A 23399-nucleotide genomic window follows, 5' to 3' on the forward strand; every position below is an offset into this window, starting at 1 on the left:
GCTTTCTCTGTTGTGATGTCCTATCGATGCGTCTCTACACCAACCGTTCTACAAGTGTGTGATCTGCGACCTCTCACACATTGACCCACTGCAGTGCACAGCAGCAGTGGTGTGATTCATGGATCAAACATCAGTTTCTGTCGGATAAGATTAAGAACTCTGTTTTTCCCAGCAGGAAGCCGAGAAACAATTTGTATGGAGTCTGAATTTCATTGTTGGAACTTTTTGTATTAAAAGAGAAGCTGTAAGGGAAGTGAGATTGTGGAAACGATTTCAGAAAATGTGAAAAGTATCCCCTATAATTACACAGATGTCTAAGCATGTTTTGTCTGAAGAGATCGCTTCTAAGATTGTTGAAAAACAGATTTCAGAAGAAAACTGCAAAAGTAAATTGGGAATAAAATCTGTCCTCCCTTACTTTGGGGAAATTACTGAGGTTCCTCTTTTCTTTGAAAGGATTTCCTGCTAATTCACGTTGTCTGGTTTTCCTCCGTCTTATTTGAGCCCAACTCCAGAGAACAAGGCGAGTCATGTTGTATTGATCAGAGATGACATTGCGCTGCAGGGAGAAAAAACATCTCAAGCTCACAACATCCAGTCTCTCCAACTGATAGCATGTTGTCAAAGACTCCCTGCTGTCCTCGTATGACTTTTTTATTTATTTATTTTTTTAGCTCTTAGCGATTTAATTTTATAAATCTCCCATTTTAGCAAGTTTCAGAATCAAGTGTACTTTGAAGCATTTAATTTTGGGCATTTGGGATGTCTTATGAGTTATTTCCTTTTGGCTTCTACTTGTTGTGAGGGATTCAGTTCAGTTTATTTAAATACCACAAAGCCACAATGCTGCCTTCATTGCTGAGAACCTCCACATGTAGTGATTGTGCCCTTTGGTTTGAAATGAGATGTTAGTAGAGAGAGATTAAGATGCAGAACAAGGCTCACATTTCATAGTCTTTTTTATTCTTTAGTTTTATTCAAATTGATGTTGGAATAAATCAGAAATCACTGTAAACAAGCAATGCCTTACAGCCAGTGCTAGACAGAGAGGACAGTTCATTTGTGTTGCATATTCTGTCCAGTAAAAGATTTACCTTTTGCTAACTTGAGCCAATGGCTTGACAAGAGTTGAAATTTGTTAAACTTGGATCGCTCTCCATGTTGACGCAAACTCTGAGCCAGTAGATGCAGGATATTTATCAAACTGCTCCACACCCAGTGGAAAGTAGGCAGTGAGCGGGGAAATTGATTTCTTTCAGAGCTAAACACTGCTCCCTGGATCTTTCTGCTCTCTCATTCTTTTTCTTCCTGTCTTTTTCACATGTAGGGAAAGTTCTGCTGTTTGTTTTATTGGCACAACACAAATAATCAATTAAGCTGGAAGGCGTGAATTGTTGCAAATAAAAATGATATCTATTTAGTTATTATTCTGAAATAGTTGGCTATTTTTGCTGTACTCTTTTGTAGATAAATACGTTTGACTGCAGCATCTTCTGTGATATTTTCATTCTCCAAATCTCAATACAAGTTTAACTATTAAATCTTGCAGCTTGCTCGGTGCATGTAACTTTTGAGAGCAGCGCAACAATATTTTTTTTTTTTTTACGTAGAGAAAATGAAATGCAGTACCTAGTAATTAAAAAAAGGTTGTTCAGGGTTATTGAAGTTTGGTTAGGGATCATGTTATGCTGTCAGATTTAATAAGAGGTTGAAATTAGGAATAATTATAAGAAATTACATTAGATTATCTTTAACTCGAGGTTAGAGAATTTGTATTGAAAAGTAAAAACTATAGTATGATATTAACCCAGATCCATGAAACAGTTGAAGCATATCCTCGGTGGAAAAAAAAAAAAAAGTCTGTTTCATCTGTAAAGTAGGATTTATGTGCGGTTCATTTTATCACCAAAGTCCCAGATTTGATCTCTTTAGTGAATAACTTTTTCATGTTGGAGTCACATATCACTTTGATCAGTGTCTCATATCACCAATGCCGTAAAGATTATTTCTTGGATTAAGCAATAAAGCATATTTTCCTGCATTGAGATTTAATAGATTAATTTCCTTTCTATAACCCAAGATATGAGCATAGATGTCTGATAGTTTAAGAAGCTTTTGTAAGCATTTCAAGGAAAACCTTAAAGAAGCTTGGAAAGGGAAATTTTGTTTGCTTAGGTTACTTTTCTCAAATCCTGCACTTGCGCTCATTTTTTTTTTTTTTTTTTCCATGACTGCATTACTTAAGTATTTGGAAGTATAATAAACTTTATTCAGCCTGATAATGCAGGTAGCAATCTTTCTCTCTCTCATGATCTGCAACCTTAGAGCAAATTGATTACCTACAAGCTAGACATCTTAGAATATAGCCCATTGACAAATCTGTGAAGCTACACTTCACGTATAAAGATGCGAGGAACCGTGTGATTTGCTGGAACAGCAAGGACAGAAAGCAATACTGATTTGCTTTATGTTATATCTTACATTGAGTTTTTAACAATTGATTTATCTACAGCTGAGCAGTGTTACCTTCATAACAGTGGGTTGTTACAGTTTCTATATAAAATTATGTGTAATTTCAGCTTCAAAATACAGATTGATTGCCTGTGAGGAGTGATTTGTTGTTGTTTTTGCACTCGGAGTGTTGATACTCTGCAAAACAAATCCACTTTCATTTTAAATGATTTCTGTTTTGAGAAAAAAAAATTTTTTACAGTAATTTGCACTGGTCAATATTGAATTGAAAGGAGCTGCTGTAGGAAAATGTCAATTGCATTGTTTAGCAGTGTGCTTTATGTTTTATAATTGTGTGTTTGTCCTTTATCTAGCCCTGATCAATACCCATCATTCCCTTCGCCTCTAGCAAACCCAATTTAATTACAACTGTGGCTGCAAGGAGTGATGCTTTGCTTTTTTGCCCACTGACCAATGTGTCCTCTCTCTTGTTTTGCAGATGATGAAGTTCGCCTGGGATAACTACAAGCAATACGCCTGGGGCAAAAACGAGCTGCGGCCTCTGACAAGAAATGGCCATATCGGCAACATGTTTGGTGAGTTTCTGCAACTTGGCTGGCCTTGAAAAATCCCAGAAATGTTCCTTCTTTTGACTACCTAGTAGTTGTTGCAACCTTTATGGTCTGAGCAGGTTTCTTCTGCAAAGCAGAACAAAGGCAGACCTAAACAAAAAAAGAAGTTATCAGGTACATCTCAGGAAACTAGAATGTCATTGAAAAGTATTTTTTCTCTTTTTAATTATCGGAATTAAGAATGTGAGACTCTTTTTTTATGATAAATGGCTTTCACTACATGAAATTGATGGTGTGAGAGAGAGAGGGTGAACCACAGATACATTGTACACTTTAGGACATCCTTGAATCGCAGGGGGAAAAAAGCTACAGTATTAGATCTTTAGAAAATAGCTGTCAGGTCTCAGAAAAAAAAAAAAATCTGGTGTCAGGGAAAAAAAAACTATCAGAGCCTCTTTCTAAATTTAAAAGTTGTTTTTTTCACAGATGTTTGAGTTTAATAAAGCTACATTTCTACCTAAAACATCTTCAAAGTTTAATTTGGATAATGAAAAGTGCAGCATATCAATTTATTTTCTAGGTTTATCCCCAAAGCCTGAGAACCAGTTTTTATTCACGCTTTTCTTATTTACAAAGGCTGAATAAAAACCTAGAAAGAAAAGGTCATTGCAGAAGAAGGCGTCTAATCAAAATGCTGTTTCTAGCCATGTTGATGGGCAGTTGGGTCAAAGAATAAGTGAGGTACACAAATCCAAATCCTTAAAATTAACACAAGGAATAACCCTTTTAAAATGTTTCAAGTAGATTCAGAAGGTGTGGTTCTACTGTTTTAAAAGCCACCCCTGTAGAACCTCGGGGTGTTTGCCTCCATACTACACCACAATGATACTGGTTCTAGACAAAGGAGTCCGCACCATCTTGAAGTACATGCATTGTATTCCTGCTTGGAAATTATTTTCAATATGTTAACACTTCTATGTGTCAAGACTCAGAGCGTTGGACCTATAATTCAGGCACGCAGAGTGAAGTGATTTATAAACAGCGTTTATAATCGCTCCAAAGCCAATGACAGTGAGTAAGTAGAAGTCCATGCTAGAAGATCAGAGATCAGAAGAGGTACCAAGGGAAATCCAAGCCGGGGTTGGGAGACAGATCCAAGGTCGTTAGCAGGCAGAATCCAACGGAAATCCATAGACAGGTCTGGCCAAACAGATCAGAGCAGGGGCAAGCAAAACTCAGAAGTCCAGGGGCAGAAACTTGTCAGATACCAGGTAATCAGAACCACATTGAGTATGCTAGAGAACTCTCAGCTACGGCTCGAATAATCTGGCACTGATTGGTGGGAACTAACAGTTTAAATAGGAACTGGAACAAGTGGATATGATGAGTGATAATGAAAAATGGGCGGAGCTATGCAGGTGGATGAAATAAACCAATAACCCAGTGATAAGTGCCAAGATCATGACACTATGCTTAAAATCCTTGTTTCTGTTGGGGTTACATAGAAATTATATGACAAAAAAAATGTTGTCTTTATAGTAAGCCACACTCATCAGATGAAGACAATTTGGGTGTTTAAAACATATATATATATTTTTTATGGAATAATGCTTTAAAGCTTAAGATGCACCTGTAAATAGATGTTGCATAGTTTACAGAGAAAAAAAGGTTATATACAACTTTAAATCACAGTTTAAATTTAAAGTATTGTTATACAAAAATCCCTTTTTATGTTTATGTAGAGCAAATTTTCATTATCTTATTAAAGCTGCCTTAACATTTAAAGCTGAAGTCTGTAAGTTTTTAAAAATCACTTTTTTGTCATATTGGCTAAAACTGTCCCTATGCCCAGACAGCAGTACATGTGATATGTAACCTGTGAAAAAAACTGCTTCAATTGGTCCCGCATACTGCCTGTATTTCAATCTGGAAAGAATAATTTGGGACGAGTCAAAACAACCAATCACAGCCAGAGGAGCGTCTGATGGAGTGTCAATCACAGCTCACACACGCTGAATTACGCCCCCCCCCCCTTCTGGTCGCATGCGTTAGCCGCGCAGGTGCTGTGAGAGGGGTGGAGCTTGGAGGTTGGGCATGAGTGAAGCAGAGAGGGTGGGGGAGTGGCGTGAAACCTGTTTTTCTTCAAATTTTCAGTCGAAGTCTGCTCTCTCCTCAATGTTACAGACTGCAGCTTTAAGCCAACAGTGAACAGCTTTCCTTCGAGCCACTTACTGTATGAATCAGGACAGAAATAACAAAACAATATTGATCATTTCATTTGTGGGCAATGCTCAATTCTGCCATAGTTAGACACAGACCCTTTACAACCTAGAAAGAACTCTGCACTAAGCCTGTGTTGATAAGTATTATATATATAAACACCCTGCTATGTTTTATCCTTTTTTTAACATTACTGTTAATTGTCTCCAGCTTTATTATTCATTAAATGTTTTATGTCATATTATTGAATCACAATTTGACTGAAAGGATTTTTAATGGAAAGAATTATAATTTTAATATGTATTATAATGTCTACACTTAGAAAAAAAAAAACATCAAATAAAATAAAGGAAATCTTGATCAATAAAGATGTCACATGTTTATAGCAGTTTGTATTTCCTGTAACTTATGATCTAAATGATTTATGAAGTTAGACTCCTGACATAAATTGCAACAAGTTTCACATGTTTTCATCGTATTTTGCTTTTGGCATTACGTTTGCTTCAGCTTCACATGAAATTTCCCACAATACCAGGGGAATGCATCTCTATCAGCCCTCTAATTGGTGCTAGATCCTGAGGGGTCCTCAGGTCCTCTTCAGTGGAGCATATCAGGCTCTTCTCACTGCTGTGCTTGAGGGAAATCCCACAATGCTGCCCTCAATAAAAGGTGGATCAGCTCTTAATAAGACTGGATTGGTAGTGTCTTCTATACCTGAGGTCCCACTCCCTCTTATCTGTAGGGATTCAGCATTATTGAAGACGATGATGACACAAGCTTTTCTCTCACTTTTTTTTAGCCTTGTTCCCTTTGGTGCTGCAGTTCCTATGAGGCTGTGAAAAAAAGAGCTGTTAAATCATATGAGGGATTACATTTCAAAGCAACTCATCCACAATGACTTTCTTATGTAAAGTAACAGAAACAGTTTAATATTAAAAGACAGTTGAAGCACACATTTGAAGTACATTTTTCAATAAAATACCTCTGCTATCATTTGCTGACGCAGATAGTGAATAAAATTAAACATTTTAATTAAAATAAAGAGCATTTCATTAATTTATTGTTTCATTCAGGAGAAATAAAACTTTTCTACTGTAGCTGTTTTAGAGCAAATCCAGGGCTGGTGCTAAAATCTGTTCTAACAAATTCTTTAGCTTTGATCTAAAACATAGTGTTAACCTCAAGTCTTTAATGTTCAAATAGAAAGGAGTGTGTCTAGAGCAGTTTTATTGTATGTGATGGTAGTTTGTTCTTTCTGTTCTCTATGTGGCTGGTCTAAATTGCCCTAAACTGCTCCAAGTAATAAAAATCAGGGGGAATTTTACAGTATGCTGGGCGCCTCTAGCTCCTCTAGAGCAGTCACGTGATGAAACACAGCTGTGATGTCAGTGTAGTCAAACGTCCTCGGGTGGGTTATAGAACAACTACTTTATGCATTGTTAAAAACTCTGAAAGGTTTTTTAAAACTTTGTTATAATGGTCTATTGTACTGCTGCCAATTGTAGGAATGGCTCTAGATCTGCTTTGCATTGAAGTTCTTCCGGAAAGTAAATAGATTAGACAAAAATCCACCAGACAATCTGTGGCATCCAAGCAGATACAACAAACTGATGTTTCATCAGTTGGATTCAATATACCAAAGTTGCAATGGCTTGTTTTTTTCCGTTGTATAGCTTTAATAAGGTGCCTAATGGCAGTAAAGCTCATTCAAAGCATTCTTTATTTTTTATGAAATATTTTATTTCATAAAACAACAAACGCTAGCTAGTTGCACAGTTTAATATAGCTGCAACGGCATGAGCCGAACTGGGTAATAACCACATCCGAAGAGCAATGTTTCCCACCCGGACAGCAGAGAGGATCTGGTGCTTGGACCGCTCGCTGCGATAGGATTACGCAGGGACCACTTTCCACATCCTGATATCCAGAACCACCAGCACCCCTCACACACAGCACAGCAGCATGTGGAAAATGTTCTGAAAAATACTGAACCTTCACCAGCTCTGCTTAAGATCCAAGTTAAACCAGCAAGCAGTAATAAAACCCCTAAGACTCTGATTGCTACGTATTCGTCCTCCTTAAAGGGTAAAAACTCCAGTTTTACATAGCTAGTCAATAAATATTGACTAGTTATGTAAAATGACTACTCCCTGACTAAACTGATGTCACGTCATCCTACAGTACCTCAGTGGGTCACGTGACCGAATGATGAATTTTGGGTCGTCTGCTATCTTAGTGAATTATTTTATGCTATAAATAACAAAATGCAGGACATTTTTTCACTTGTGGTGTATTTAATTTTGTACATACTATCAAATAACAAACTATAAGTATGTGTTTTCTACTTGAACAATAGAATCAAATAGTTTGGTAATTAAAAGGATGTTATAAAACTCTAAAAAAAACACCTGTCCAAACGAAGCTGGTTTCAGTGTAAGTGACAAGCTTCTTTGTTGGTCATGGGTCTCATCACTGCGAAAAGGGCCTTGAAACCAAAATAGTTTTAATCAATCGATGAGATTTGGTTTCAGGACAGTTTCCTCGTAAAGCTAACCAAGCTGGGGCACCGTTTGGAGAGTTGAAGTCATGTGACCAACGCTGAGCAAATAGTAGTGATCATCTGTCCGAATGGTCCGTTAACTGAGTTTACTATAAAGTCCACCATATAGTCCCTGCTGTCTATAGTGATTGAGGGATTTAGGGATTAGGGCAAATGTTCGGACACAGCCTAAGTCTGCATCCTACTTCTCTCTGCTGTACCTGTATTGTAGCACTATTGCGCCACCCGCTGAACTGAATATAGTGATATCCCAATATATCTGGGTGTTTTAGGACTTTGAAGTTTGTTGTTATCCTTTGAAGAAGTTTGTGTGGCTGCCACATTTTCACAGAAGGTCAAAAGTGTGCGTAGATTACTACACATTTTCAGGTGATGCGCATTTTTGTAGATGCTTGAACTTGCTAGATTTGATGTTTTGATGGTGAGATAGAGGGAACCACAGATACAGTGTACATCAGGTTCAAACATGAGGCCCCAGAGCAGTGAATGTCTGTATCTCCTCTAAAAGTAACCTTTGCCTCTTGGTGGCTTCTCTGATTAATCCTCATGGTCCCTGACATGAGGAGTCCCTAAGGTGGAATTCAATGTTTATGTAGGTTTGCAGCTAGGTTATACCGTTGCTCTTTGCTGATGATGGATTAAAAATGAAACAGGCAATTGTTTAAGCTTAAAGGGACATAGTCACATTATATGACATGTTTTATTTATTTGCTTGTAGCTCTCTCCAATTGCATACCATTCCATTAAAAAATAATAAACACTACTGATACAATTTGCAGCACTGTTATTGCTCAGGCTTAATTAAAACACACTTGACTGACCCCAAAAGGAAATTAAATGTTGTAGTAACTGGTTGTGTTTTTTTTTTTTTATAAGCAGTTGTAGGTGCGGATAGCTGTAGGTAGGGAAGGACATTTTTCTAGTGGTGTCTCTTCTACGAGATCTGGAGAAGCCTTTGAATGAACACACTCTCTTGTTGCTCAATACCCTTCTAAAGAAGATGGTCACTGTTGTGGATCATGTTCTTCCTTTTATGATGAGTTAAAAAGGTAAAGAAAACATATCCAGAGGCTCTAGAATCTAGAACATCTCTAAATAAGACATCTAGATTCTAGATGTCTTATTTAGCTCCCAGTTAATTTTTCAAAAATAAAGAGGATATCTCTAAGATCCAGTGTGAAATAAAGCATTAAGGAGTTTTTGCTCTCCACTCTTCCTCCTGTACTTTGATTTCCAAATCAAAACTTTATTTTTATTGCTAAGGAGAACTTTGACACAGTGGGCAACGGTCCCATTCTTTTTCTCCTTAGCTCAGCCAAGACGCCTATGATGTTGGCTCTGGTTCGGGAAATGTCAGGAGATGTCTGACACTAAGAATAAGACATTTTTGCAGATTTATTGGATTTGTCTGTCTGCCATTCCTCTTGATACTCTTGAGTCCATTTATAGTTAACACCTTGTAAAGCCCCCCAAATTCTTAATATTGTTTTGCCTGATTATTTTCTTAAGGCAATGGTTTATCCCTGATTTTAGACAGGTTTCATGTAAGCAGTTTTCTATGGTTCTGTAGGACATAAAGTGTTTATTAGATATAAATTTAGGTTAATAAAGTTTTTTTTTATTGATTTCATGTAATATTCAAATTTTCTGCGATGATTTTGGGCTGCTGATTATAAGTAAACTATAATTATCTAATTAAGTAGAAATAAAAGTTTGAAATATTTCACTATCTATAAAGAAACTATATATGTATGAGTTTCAAAAAGCAAAACCCAACATATTCATAATATCATATTTATTTTTTTATGTATTTGCAGCAGCTTTTCATTTCTATGTATAGCTTTGTTAAGTTCACTCACCTATTTTTCTGGAAGCCCATTTTGTTGCACTACACTTCAAAAACGAGATATGAGTTCAACAAACATTATCTTTACTCTTCTTTTTTCTTCTTCTTCTTTTTTTTGGTCACTGTATGTTTCTGCTTGCCCGACCATAAAGGTGAATTACATCTGCAGAGAATGCTGTTTATATCAAAGCTGTTTTGTAGTATTTGTCATTTGCTTTGAAATGACACAAAAATAGGATTTCTGTGTGCAATAATGTTTGATGCCTTAATGATTTAATCCAGACATTTTAAAAGCATTTTGGTCGGTCTTTCTTCATATGTTCAGAGTCTTTTACAGTGTTTTTGCCAATAAAACCTTCAGGGAAAAAGAAGCTGTTAGTTTTCAAGCAGCTTTTAAATTTCAATCGGTCTCAGGATGAGATATCAAGGCTTCATCTAATTACCCAGCATGTGAAGTAATGCATCATTAGTAAGGAATAACAGCCAAGGACACTGAAGGCTAATAGACTGTGCTGTTGTCGATACTAAAACTTGAAGGGTGATGGAAATGATGATGGATTCAGTTACACTGATTTGTTTATATTAAAGCTCCATTAAGACGTGGCTTTCTGTTGGGTCGCAGGAGGACGACTCTGAAGTGTGATCTGAGCAGTGAACCTAAATGCAAGCCTTTTGAGCATTAACAACAGTCACTGTATAGCTGGCCCTTAAATATTAGGCACAAACTTTTTGTTTTATCAGGTTTGATCCTTTAAAGTGGGATTCATGCTTCATACCAGTGGCTAACAGCATTCTTACTGTAATGCAGGCTTTGATTTAGAGCTCAGGGTCTTTTTCTTTTTTTGTCTTTGTGTCCTGTCTGGCAATGTGACAATAGAAATTATTGTCTAAATGCCAGACAGAACCAACAGATTTTACTTTAAGTGCTCTGCTTGATTTATAAATGAAAATAGTTTTACTATATATTATGTACGGAATAATTCGTGTTATGTGGACATTATAAAAAAAAAGAAAGGAGAAAAGGTGAAAGAAAGAGAAGACAAAAGAGAGATATTGACAGACTTCATAAGTCTGCTATATTACCTGCAAAGAGAGCCGTAAAAAGAACAGCACAACCAACTGATATAGAACCACAGATACATACAGCAACATAGAGGATTAATAAATACGGAATGCAGTGGTAGCTAAAAATAAAAATTGGCAAGTATGTAAGTTAATTAAATATAAGCCACAAACTTTTTTTATCAGGTTTGATCCTGTAAAGTGGGATATTTGCTTCACACCAGCTGCTAACAGCATTCTTACTGTAATGCAGGCTTTGATTTAGAGCTCAGGGTCAGGATTTAACCGCAGATAATCAGTGAAAGGCCATAATGTGCTTGTAATGTACTTGTATTTTTGTGCTTTAATTTACATCGTATTGTTAAAAAAGGTGGCTGTCCCATTGTATAGAGCTTTGAAAGCAATGTTTTATATTATACAGGTGCTGGTCATAAAATTAGAATATCATGAAAAAGTAGATTGATTTCAGTAATTCCATTTAAAAAGTGAAACTTGTATATTATATTCATACATTACATACAAACTCATATATTTCAGATGTTTATTTTGTTTAATTTTGATGATTACAAATGACAACAAATGAAAATCTCAAATTCATCATATCAGAAAATTAGAATATTGTGAAAAGGTTCAAAATTGATGGCCCCTGGTGCCACACTAATCAGCTAATTAACTCAAACCACCTGCAAAAGCCTTTAAATGGTCTTTCAGTCTAGTTCTATAGGCTACACAATCATGGGGAAGACTGCTGACTTGACAGTTGTCCAAAAGACGACCATCGACACCTTGCACAAGGAGGGCAAGACACAAAAGGTCATCGCTGAAGAGGCTGGCTGTTCACAGAGCTCAGTGTCCAAGCACATTAATAGAGAGGCGAAGGGAAGGAAAAGATGTGGTCGAAAAAAGTGTACAAGCAAGAGAGATAACCGCACCCTGGAGAGGATTGTGAAACAAAACCCCTTCAAAAATGTGGGGGAGATTCACAAAGAGTGGACTGCAGCTGGAGTGAGTGCTTCAAGAACCACCACACACAGACGTATGAAAGACATGGGTTTCTGCTGTCGCATTCCTTGTGTCAAGCCACTCTTGAACCACAGACAGCGTCAGAAGCGTCTTGCCTGGGCTAAAGAGAAACAGGACTGGACTGCTGGTGAGTGGTCCAAAGTCATGTTCTCTGATGAAAGTAAATTTTGCATTTCCTTTGGAAATCAAGGTCCCAGAGTCTGGAGGAAAAGAAGAGAGGCACTTCATCCACGTTGCTTGAAGTCCAGTGTAAAGTTTCCACAGTCAGTGATGGTTTGGGGTGCCATGTCATCTGCTGGTGTTGGTCCATTGTGTTTTCTGAGGTCCAGGGTCAACGCAGCCACATACCAGGAAGTTTTAGAGCACTTCATGCTTCCTGCAGCTGACCAACTTTTTGGAGATGCAGATTTCATTTTCCAACAGGACTTGGCACCTGCACACAGTGCCAAAGCTACCAGTACCTGGTTGAAGGACCATGGTATCCCTGTTCTTAATTGGCCAGCAAACTCTCCTGACCTTAACCCCATAGAAAATCTATGGGGTATTGTGAAGAAGAAGATGCAATACACCAGACCCAACAATTCAGAAGAGCTAAAAGCCACTATTAGAGCAACCTGGGCTATCATAACACCTGAGCAGTGCCACAGACTGATCGACTCCATGCCACGCCGCATTGCTGCAGTAATACAGGCCAAAGGAGGCCCAACTAAATACTGAGTGCTGTACATGCTCATACTTTTCATGTTCATACTTTTCAGTTGGCCAACATTTCTATAAATCCTTTGTTTTTATTGGTCTTCAGTAATATTCTAATTTTCTGATATGATGAATTTGAGATTTTCATTTGTTGTCATTTGTAATCATCAAAATTAAAATAAACATCTGAAATATATGAGTTTGTATGTAATGTATGAATATAATATACAAGTTTCACTTTTTAAATGGAATTACTGAAATCAATCTACTTTTTCATGATATTCTAATTTTATGACCAGCACCTGTAGAATCAATGTATAAAAGCAAAAAGTGTATTAGGCTACCTGTGAATGTAGCCCTTGAGGAACAAATATGCAACATGTAGCAAGATGCTGAACAATTGGCAGCTCTCAATGAAGCTGTATTGCCCTTTTACGCATTAAGCAGATTTATTTGAATTTAATTACCTTTTTGTCTTGTTTTGGAGTGTAATCTTAAATTGTCATCAGAGCCTGGGGGATTTAGATCAGCTCATGTTTTAAAATGATGAGATTTAAAGATTTCTTGCTTGATATCCAACTTGTCACTTCACCCTGAGGCTAAAAATCCTTCATTTATTCTGATGTTTCTTTCAAAGCAGGTGGACATTGTTCTAAATTTAACTGTAATGCTCTTTTGATCACAATGCTGCAATATTATGAACAGATATTGTTCTTTTAATTTTTAACTTAAAGGTAGAAGATTTAAACTGATTCTATTCAGTTATGATTCAGAAGACTCTAATTATACCAGTCTACATTTTTCAGGTTAAAAACAAAGCCCCAGAAGATAAATTCTTTGTAGAAACAGCTTTTATATTGCTTTTGAGCTGTAGACCGTCATGCATCAGGATTCCAGTCTCATTTAGATGCCAAACAAGGCAATCCCCACCATTAGTTTTGATTTTCTGGGTGACAAAGCTAAAAATCATTGCAGTTCAAATTTCCTAATCTTCTGACCTGATACCATTTGAGTTTCACTGAAACACTGTGGAAATGGGTAAGAATGGCATCAATAAGGTATTGATTTATCATCTGAAGAATTTTCATTAACATTTAGAATTGCAAAAATGGCTATTTTACTTATTTTTATTTTTCCATTAGTTTCCTTAGTTACACTTCAGATATGGATAGTTTTTTTTTTTCAAATGCACAACAAAGAAAATCAATATTTTTTCCTTGCAGAATTAAGTAACATTTGTCACACCCTCTGATGTGATCTAGATCATCTTTTATAAATAAAGATTTAAAGGCACACCGTGTAACTTTTGGCCACTAGGGGGCGCTAGACCAGTAACTGCTTGTATTTTGCTTATACTGAATGTCGAAAATAAAAATATATGACTGTATACTAGGAGCAAAGTGTTAACTTACCAGTCTAATAATAAAGTTGAAAAAAAAGAATCGGTTTTACATCCAGCTTCTCTCTTTCAGCCTGCCCCAACGAACAAACTCCTTTCCAAGATCGACTCTTGTTTTCCATCACGCACAAACCCTTCCACATTTTCACTTTTTAGCCTCCTCAGATGGTTTAAAATTTGTCGTTGACTCAGCCATGACCAGTAGTAGAGCAGGCAGAAAAATAGTAGTGCAAAAGCCTTAGCTCCATGACTATATAAGAGCCTGTGGTCATTAGGTGATATGTTCTTCTAGGTCACATGACTGGGTCGATGACGGTCCGTCATCTTACATACAATAGTGTCAAGCGCTGTATATTAGTCCGAGGAATAATTTATAATAACTCGTATGCGTCAACTCTTTGGATCACAAAGTCCTAAAGAGTTTTTTATTTCTTTTTTTTATTAGATCATTTTGTAACATGGCACTCTAATCTACACTTCTAAAGAAATTATACTCTTATGGTGAAAGGTTTCAGATAGAGAAAAAAAATCTTTATCTTTAAGCAGCTAATTGCCATTTTTATCAGTGCAGCTTAGCTAAGCATTTAAGTAGTGCACTTCATTTCTGATCCAACTGATGTGCAAAACCTAAGAAAAGAAGCTGGAGGATAGTGGGCATTTTTAAAATGTGGGAAAGCTGTTAAAAATGGCTAATTCTCAAAAGACTTAAAATATGCAGGGAGGGGAACAACTACTTTCATCTGAATTTGGTTAATCCCAGTATCTTCCCAGCTTGTTAGTAGCTGGCATCATTTAGCCTCCCCCTGCTTTGTTACGCTGTTTTATCTGAGCACTGAGGGGAAGAGTGAAAGGGCATCTTTCTAGTGAGTAAATGTCACATTTGGTGAGGCGGTACAGGAAGCCAGGTATGAAATTGAAAGCTGTGTTCTTTAATTTAATCCCAAGAGCAAGTCAAGATCCAGCCAGATTGAATCTAATCTACAGAGGGTATAATCGTCAGAAACTTGTCAATGTGCTGGAAGTCGCCAGAACATTTCTGCAGCATGACGTTCATAAAAAGCACCGCCGCGACCACAGAGACATTTTTACTCCTTAATACCCGCCTGCCACAGTTTCTCCTGTTATAATCTGTCTTTCAGTCTCTCTTTCTGCCCTGCATTTCTTTCTATTTTTAACATAATCTCTTCTTTCTTCTTTGTCACGACTCACATGGCTGAAAGCGGCTTTCTCTTAATTCTTCATCCTTTTTTTAACTTGAGGAGCTGTTTTTCTTTTCCTTATATCACTTATGACTTATTAAGGACCTTTTTTAACAAGGCAATTAGAAAGTATTGTAGCTTAGAAGTCCTTTTTTTAACTATGCCTCGTTGAGAGATTGTGTGGGAGTGGAAGAGTTATTAGGTAAATGTGCGCTCTCTTTAATTGGTATAAGATACAATTTTTTTATTAGTAACATAATAATGTTATGATTTACTAATAAAAACTTATCCAAAACCCAACAGTGCAGGACAAGTGACATGTGACTAAATTATTTCTGGTTTTGGGTCAGTATTGATTAACACATTTATTTCCAAATGCCAGAATCCTGAGAGGAAGATTTTTTATTTTAATACTTTCACTGTAGTGAAAAATTTAAATACACCAAGATTTCTATGTATATAAATTAGTGCTGAAACAATTAATCAGATCAGCTATGATTGGTCAATTAAATAAATCATCTTCTATTAATTAAATAATCAGTAAATCAGCCTTTGGGGTATACAGACTCTAAAACGTGTGATTTGCCAAAAGAATAAGCCACTTAGTGTCATTGTTTGAGGTGATGAAGCAGCATGCAGAAATTGTAGGATGATGGTGATGAAGGATTTAATGATGATTACAGGAACACAGTAAAACTACAGGGTATGGCGATAACCAGACAAAGGGACAAGTGAAAGGCACAGGCTTAGATGAACAAAAGAAACTGAAAACACAAACAGCTTTGACCTGTTGTAGTTACTCCCTATCCACACGGAGATGAGATTAGCTTGAACCACAAAGTAGATTTTCTCAGTAGATGGTGATTTTTTTAAAACAGACCCCAGAGTATAACAAATTGGAGAGAGCAGATTTTATTTTTCAGTTTGTACATGTGAGCTGTGTCTTTTTTTTAAATCTGCCCATCCTCAGTGTTTTTGTCAGTGGTTTGGGTGTGATTCTGTGGCAGTGTCACAACACCATCAAAGGAACCAGAATACTTACTACAACATCAGTGCTGTCAACGCTTGTGTGGGTAAGGCTTTGTTTGTCTTTGCGTCGACAAAACTTTAGTGCAGTTACAAAATATATATCTTGTATTTAAGATGAAAAAGCCTTCCTTTAAAATACTATACAATCTTTTATTTTGTAATTCACTTCTCACAAATACTGTAAAAAAAAAAAAAAACTATATACAAGTAAGCATTTCTGTTTGATTGTTCAACAATTCATTGAAAAAAATTAACAAGATTAGCAAACTAATCTATAAAGTCTGACTATAAATTGTTTGTAAAGTAAAAAGAACTAAATTGCCCTATGATGGATTGTAACATTTACAGGGGAAAATCTATTCAAGTATACATTAAACAAATTGATTTGTTTGTGAAATCATGGGTAAAATATTTTCGATATCCACTAGTTAGACATAATTGGAAAGTTCAGCCTTCTCTACATGTATATAGATCTTTAAATAACTCAAACCAACCCATTTCTCATACATCAGCTGCTTCTGTCAGTGAGCCCCAGGGCAGCTGTGGCTACAATGTAGCTTGCCACCATCAGTGTGTGAATGTGTGTGTGAATGGGTGAATGAATGTAGTGTAAAGCGCTTTGGTCAAGTCTCCTAACTTTAATAAAGGCGCTATATAAGTACATGCCATTTACCATTTACCATTTAGACTGTGGTTTTATCACAGCCTGTCCCAATTTTCTGTTTTCTAACAAGTTTACAAAACATTCTCCTTTGGACAACCATCCTCTACTCCAAAGCGTCCAAAAATGTAAATTTTCCCCCATCCCTACTTTAGCTGGGAGAAACATTTGAACATGTGCAGATGTTGTAAGGTAAAACTAACATTGCTTGAATACCTACTTAAAAACGTGATATATACAAAATATATGTTTAAAAAACTTAATAAAAAAAACAAATGACTGAACATCATTTTTAATGCCGAGTACAGTGAAATGTTTGATAACATGAGCTGGAAGGTCATGATCTGTAAAGTGTAAACCTGTTAGATGACCCAAGTGTATGTTTTTACAATTGTGATAATGATAAAAATTGTGAATACCTTGTGAGCAAATAAAAAAAAATCTCTACAGGATATTCTTACACTGGAAAAATAGAAATTAATTATACTGACCTAAAACATGAAATGTTTAGTCATACTATTTCTAAGGCCAGCTATAAAATAGTCAGTTTATTTTTGTTAAATGTTTTTTAAGTATCTGGATTCAGTTCAAAGTCTGCAGTCTCCCATGTTGGCCTTTGACATGTCCAAATTCCTACTGCAGCACACTCACTTATTAGCATATTATGATTTTTATTTTTTACCAGCAGTCTTATTGGAGGAGAAACTTTTTATATATAAATATGGGTGAGACGACATCCAACCGAGCAACCGTCTTATTGCGGAGAAATGGGCTTGTGAACGCTCTTGCACTTCTCTAATAGACGTTCCATCTTGGGAGCGGGAACAGGGTTGTGCATGTGATTTTTTTATTTTTTAAGTGGTAAAGGGTGGGTCTTTTAAAAAATGTATGAAAATCCTCCACTATACCTTTAAAGCAACCTGGGCTATCCTCAGCATTACTAAAAGCAGATCACTCCTCTGTCATGATTCTTGTCAAATGAGCCCATACTAAGTAATATAGACATACTTTATATCAGGGTTCCTCAATTCCAGTCCTGGAGGTCAGGTGTCCTGCACCTTTTACATGTGTCTCTGCTTCAACAATCTGAGTCAAATAATCAGTTGAATAGCAGGATTCTGGAAACTTAACCACATGCTGATGATGTAATTCACAGAACAACAGACCCGGAGGACCAGTATTTAGGAACCCTGCTGTCTAGCACTGTTTCATGTGTCTAATGAATCTCTGTGCCTCTTTAAAGTAAATTAAAAATCTAATCTCTTGAAATGTACCTGTTTATACGTTTCAGATTCTCAAGGCTTAAGAAGCAATTATTTCATTTTTTATAAATGTTTTTAAAAATCTTTCATAAGTACTGTAAAGCACCGACAGAATAAAAGCCTTCTTTCTCTTTAGTGGATATGAATATGACCTTGCTTCTTTGCATTGTGACAAACCTGCACCATGACACATAACAGCCTTCACTTTAACTTGTGAGGAGACTTACTCTTAAAATTCTCTTACTTTAGTTTGTTCAGGTTGTTTCATAAAAACTATTTTTCATACCTTATGCAACACAAGCCCCTTTATAGGAGAGTGGGTATTCAGGCCAGTCTTGGCTGGGCGCAAGAAAAAATATGTATTTCATGGTTAGTGGAAAAACTTGAAAAGCTTTAATTATTTATTTAGGACAAAAAAAGTATGTATGTTATTATTATTTTTTTTTTATGTGGGCAGAACAACGTACATTGCAATTACAGTTCTGGCTTTCCATACCTACACCAGTCGCCTGGTGGTCATGTTAGTCAGATTCAAACATTGAAATCTCTTACCAGTACCTGTTGGTCGGGTCTTAATCATAACTTTATCCTGCAAAGATAGACAACCAGATGAGTTTTTTGGACCACCAGAGTGCTAACAAGCTGTGACCACCTGAACAAATAACGCACTTTCTGCAGGTGAGTCCTATCCAAAGTTGTTCCTGCACGTTTCTCATTTGAGAGCTGCCGAAACATTTCTATGTTAGAGTGGATTTTATTCTCTCTAGCTGCAGCATAGAAACTGGTAGAGGGGTTTTCCAGATACTTCAGTGGATAATTGGAAGAAAAGAATGATAGGAAAATAAAATAAAATTTAATTGTTTCTAATTGTATTCTAATTGTATTCTAAGGTACAGCTATTTTTATTAGAGAGCCCTTTCCTATATATGTTTCCTAGTAAATTATGAGAATATTAATTCTTAGATATTACTTTTTTTCTTGCATATTATCAATACAATCTCACCAAGAAGAAAAAAAAGTGTCACAACATGTTTCAACACTTTTAATATTTTTCTTTTACGATTATAATCACAGAAAAATATTAGTATGATGCAAAAGCTGTCGTAAATAGCTGTAAACATAAATGTATTTAAAAAATGGCTTTTGTATTAAATGAAAATGTTTTTTAACATCTTTTGAAAATGTGTTTAGCAACGCTTTTTCACAGCTTTATAATTATTGCATCTCAGAAGCTAAGGTTTGTGACCAATATAGCTTTTTAATTTGGTTTAGAAAGGAACAAAGTCAACATTATCTATGTGACCAGTTCCCTCTGAGATGAATTGTGAGCAGGGGAGTGAAACGCAGCATGGACAGGCTCTGCTTGGACCAAAGCTCAGCCTAGAGCACCAGCCATATTTTCTCTACTCTGCGGGCTATTAAGAAGACTTAAATCCCATGAGTTCTTATAAATGCATTAAGAAATTGTTTGAAAGTAATGCAGAATCATTTAGGGACATCTGTCCACAGCTTGAAAGCCAAAGCCCTGAGTGCAAAATTTTTTTAAATATTTGGCTCCCAGAGATTTCCTGACCCACTTTTGCTGTGGAGGACATCCTCTCCAGCTCCAATAGCTCTATATATTTTCCACTTATCTTAAAGCCAGTCATCACACAACCGTTAGCAGTGAATTAACTTAAGATGTTAAACAAAGAAAAAATCTTCATCCAGGGGAGTAAGTGTAGCATAGGAGAAAAAAGATGATTATTTTGACACTTAAATATCAATTTAGGAACACTACTGAAGACTTGCAAAGCATAGCGAAAAAAAAAGTCACTTGTTGTCCTGATTGCTCTTCACATACTGATCCATTGTATTTTATCCCTGGGAGACTCACATTAGGAAGAGACTCACCAATCCAGGCAATAACGTACAATTTTTGTTTAGCTCAAGCTTTTTCTTTCTTTCCTAAACAGTAAAAAGTAAAAAAAAAAAAAAAAATTCACTGGACTTTGTTTCCAAGTTGGAAGACGTTTTTCAATTCGAAGTGTCAGTGATGACTTCGAGGTTTTATACTATTGCCCATCAAAACATTATTATTTTTTTTTTGTGTGTGAAAACATTAAACAATTAATCACTGGAAACACTGTGGAGCAGAGGATTGCAGACAAGGGTTTAAAATCCAACTGAAAACTAAGGAGTGACAACATTACCCTGTTAATGCATAAAAGTCTTAAGCTTTATTATTAAATGATTATTATTATATCATTATGAAAAGATTAAAAACCAAGTGCATCAATAAACATGCTGTTAGTTGATATATGTATGGACAAAAATGTAAAGATTTCCTTCTTTTTCCATTTGAAAAAAAATCTAATGTTTTAATTTAATTATTTATTTAACATTTTTAATATTTTTCCTGCAAATTCTGACCAGATAATAAATCATGAATAGCTCATTCTTATCACTGGCTAAATAATTGATACATCACTAACATTATTATCCCTTTTTTTTTTTTATTAGATATGTTATAGTTCTATTAAATTGAATAAAAACTAAATAGCATTTCATAAAGGCAGAGGAAGACACATAATAATCCTTTTATTTCTCAAGCAAAGGAGAGTTATATGCAATTGAAGAACAGATCCATAGACTATAAAAAAAAACTCAAAATTAAAAAATAGAATTTTTTAATTTGTGAACATTAATAAGCTATTTCCCCAGTTATGGAAAGATTTTTGGCATTGTTATAAATCACAAGGGCCTGTCCAGTTGAGTCCTGCAAGAATGTCTGTTGTAATCTGTATTTTAGTTTCTGTAGGTCAGAAGTAAAATGAAATCAGACCTAACATTTTTAACCAAAACACCACTAGCTGTGTAGTAGTGTGGATGCAGGGTCATGCAATTTTAAAATGAAAAAATGTTAATGTGGGTGTATGCTGAGAATCTTGTAAGGTTTCCACTGCCAGACGACTGGAAACAAATTAAGCCAGACGGCTTATTTATGTGATTAATTTTTGATGACTGTGTGCCTTATAAATGAGGCTGCCTTCTCTGATCTGGAAACAAAGCTGATGATGAAGGGACGGCTCTTGGATAGCCTCCAGAAGATTTATTTTCCTCTGCCTTTGTTACCAGCCTGGGAATTGGCTGGAGAATGGTCCCCCAAGTAAAGTCAGTCTGTCAGTCTGATGTCCTTGAAACCTTAGATTTCTCTTACATTTTATGTGGGTTTTAGTTAAGAGATGTGAAGAATAGTAACTGAGCTTCTCTGCTATCCTCCTTGAAGATTTAGACCTAGCTTTACTAAACTGCTCTTAACTTCTTATTCACACTGTAAGAGGAAATGTTTATTTTGTTGTTTCATTGTTCTGTAAAGAAAAAATAATTATAAATAGCTCACTAGTTAACCCATCTCCTATGGAGGGTGACAAGTCATGCAACACAATAAGCAAATAACTAATTAAATTATTATTTAAATGTCTCATTAATTTATTAAAAAAGGAAATAAATACAGAATCTAATTAAATATGGGCTTTGGTTGAATATATAGATTTTATTTTAAGAAGTGAATATAATTATTTCATGATTTGATAAATTATTTCATGTTACTGTGCTGAGGCACACAATAGGGCAAATTTAAACTTTCATAGATCTATCAAAGTCTAGGAGGCAGGTCTAGATCCACAAGCATAGAAACTCTGATGTTTGATTGGCTGTTTCTCACTGAGGAGGACAATTTCTTCCTGGTTTTCTTTCACTCTGTCGACATTTTTTGCTAAAAATTTTGTAAATACGTCTCTTAAACCTGTTTGCATACAGCACATTGAGAAGTTTCAGCCTTTATATCCAAAGTTAATGAAAGTGAGCTGGTGTTAGTCAGTGGGCGGGGCTAACTTTGATTCTGCTAAATTCTTTGGCAGCACTTATCTTAAAGTTCAGCAAGATATATTTCAGACCAATTAAATTTTGTATTTAATTCCAGTAAAAAAATAAATGAATTACTCATGTAACAAATTATTTCATAATTTATTGATTGATTTATGGCACTCCTCACCCTTCATAATCCCCATCTAGTGATAAAAATGCTTAGTTTGAAAGTATTGGTAAAGTGCTACTTAAGAAGATCCATATAATATCATTTTTGTGCTCAATATACTGACCTAACACCTACTTAGTGATAATATACTCCACATCTAAGGTCATATTTATAACCACCACTGTTCCCAACAACCTCAATAAGTTTTTACAATCATTGCTGATTTTGCAGAGATCTACCTTAGTCAGTTAAATAACATGCTGCTGTCATTTTGCACATCTCTGATGTTGCTGCTGTTTTCAAACATCCATTACTGTAAAAATGTTTATAGTTGTATACTGGTTATTTTATTCTCCGGGCGCACAGTTTTTTATATTGTTAAAACACTTTACAGTACAGTGTTTTATTGTTTATCTTTTAACTCTTCACTAGTATGTTTGTCTTATACATTTTTCTAAGGTCCACATTTGTGTGACAGTTTTTTTTTCTATAATCTTTTTGCTGCTGTAAACCCCAGATTTTCTATTCTATTTTATTCTGTTCTATATTTATTTTACTTTAACTTTAAATTACCAGTTCCACTACTTCTTGACTAGTGATTAAAAAAAAGTATTTTTTTTGTGTTAAATTTGTAGTTTTTTCCCCACTGAAGAAAAATGACAATTAATTGTATGCACTGCTGCTGTCTAAACAATAAATTTGGTTTAAAGGCATTTTACAAATTATTTCAAAATGCCACTTAATGCAGAGAACTGAAACATATCGGTAAATATCTGAAAAACAGAGAAAACTAAGAACCACAAATCAAACATATCTGAATATACGCAATGTTTTTTTTTCTTTTTGGACACAATTCTTATTGGAGTTTTATTGTTATTATTGTTACTACTGAGTTTTGTTCCAAAGTAGGAAGCCAAGCAATCACACAGACTGAGTGGAGGATTAGAGAGATGTTCTGCCCCCCTGTGAACAGCGTCATTACTCCTGTGGCTGCTTATGTGGGTCACTAACTGAACAGCTCACCACCTTAAATGCCTATTTCTACAGCTGCTTGGGTCACTATTTAGGATTGTTCTGAAAGAGACGGAGCATTACACTATTTGTAATGGGCGCCCCTCCCTCCCCCGAGAGATTTTTCATCAACAATAGACGTCCCATGGCTGTTAAGGGGATTGGCCACATGCTGTTATGCACAATTGCTACACCACCCTCTCTCCTTCTGCAACAAATGGCACAGTAAAGACCTTTTTGTATGCACGGTGAAATGGTTTTCTATTATGCTGCCTTCATGTTATAATTATTTAATCTCTTTTATTTTTATTTTTTTCCATAATCTTTCTTCACCACCTACTTTTTTCTTGTAACCCCTCTATCAAGAGGTATAATTAAAGAGCATAGGGT

The 23399-nt window shown here is 35.7% G+C and overlaps 1 protein-coding gene across 1 annotated transcript in view; it reads left to right on the forward strand.

The window, feature by feature from the left end:
• Positions 1–23399, forward strand: part of LOC119777460 (mannosyl-oligosaccharide 1,2-alpha-mannosidase IA) — a 231248-nt gene that overhangs the window by 93465 nt on the left and 114384 nt on the right. Inside the window, exon 2 of the mRNA XM_038276344.1 lies at positions 2951–3047. Within this exon, the coding sequence (XP_038132272.1) occupies positions 2951–3047 (97 nt within the window). The remainder of the gene's footprint in view (positions 1–2950; positions 3048–23399) is intronic.

Source organism: Cyprinodon tularosa, unplaced genomic scaffold, assembly GCF_016077235.1.
Source record: "Cyprinodon tularosa strain WSP-4 unplaced genomic scaffold, ASM1607723v1 ctg124, whole genome shotgun sequence".
NCBI lineage: Eukaryota > Metazoa > Chordata > Actinopteri > Cyprinodontiformes > Cyprinodontidae > Cyprinodon > Cyprinodon tularosa.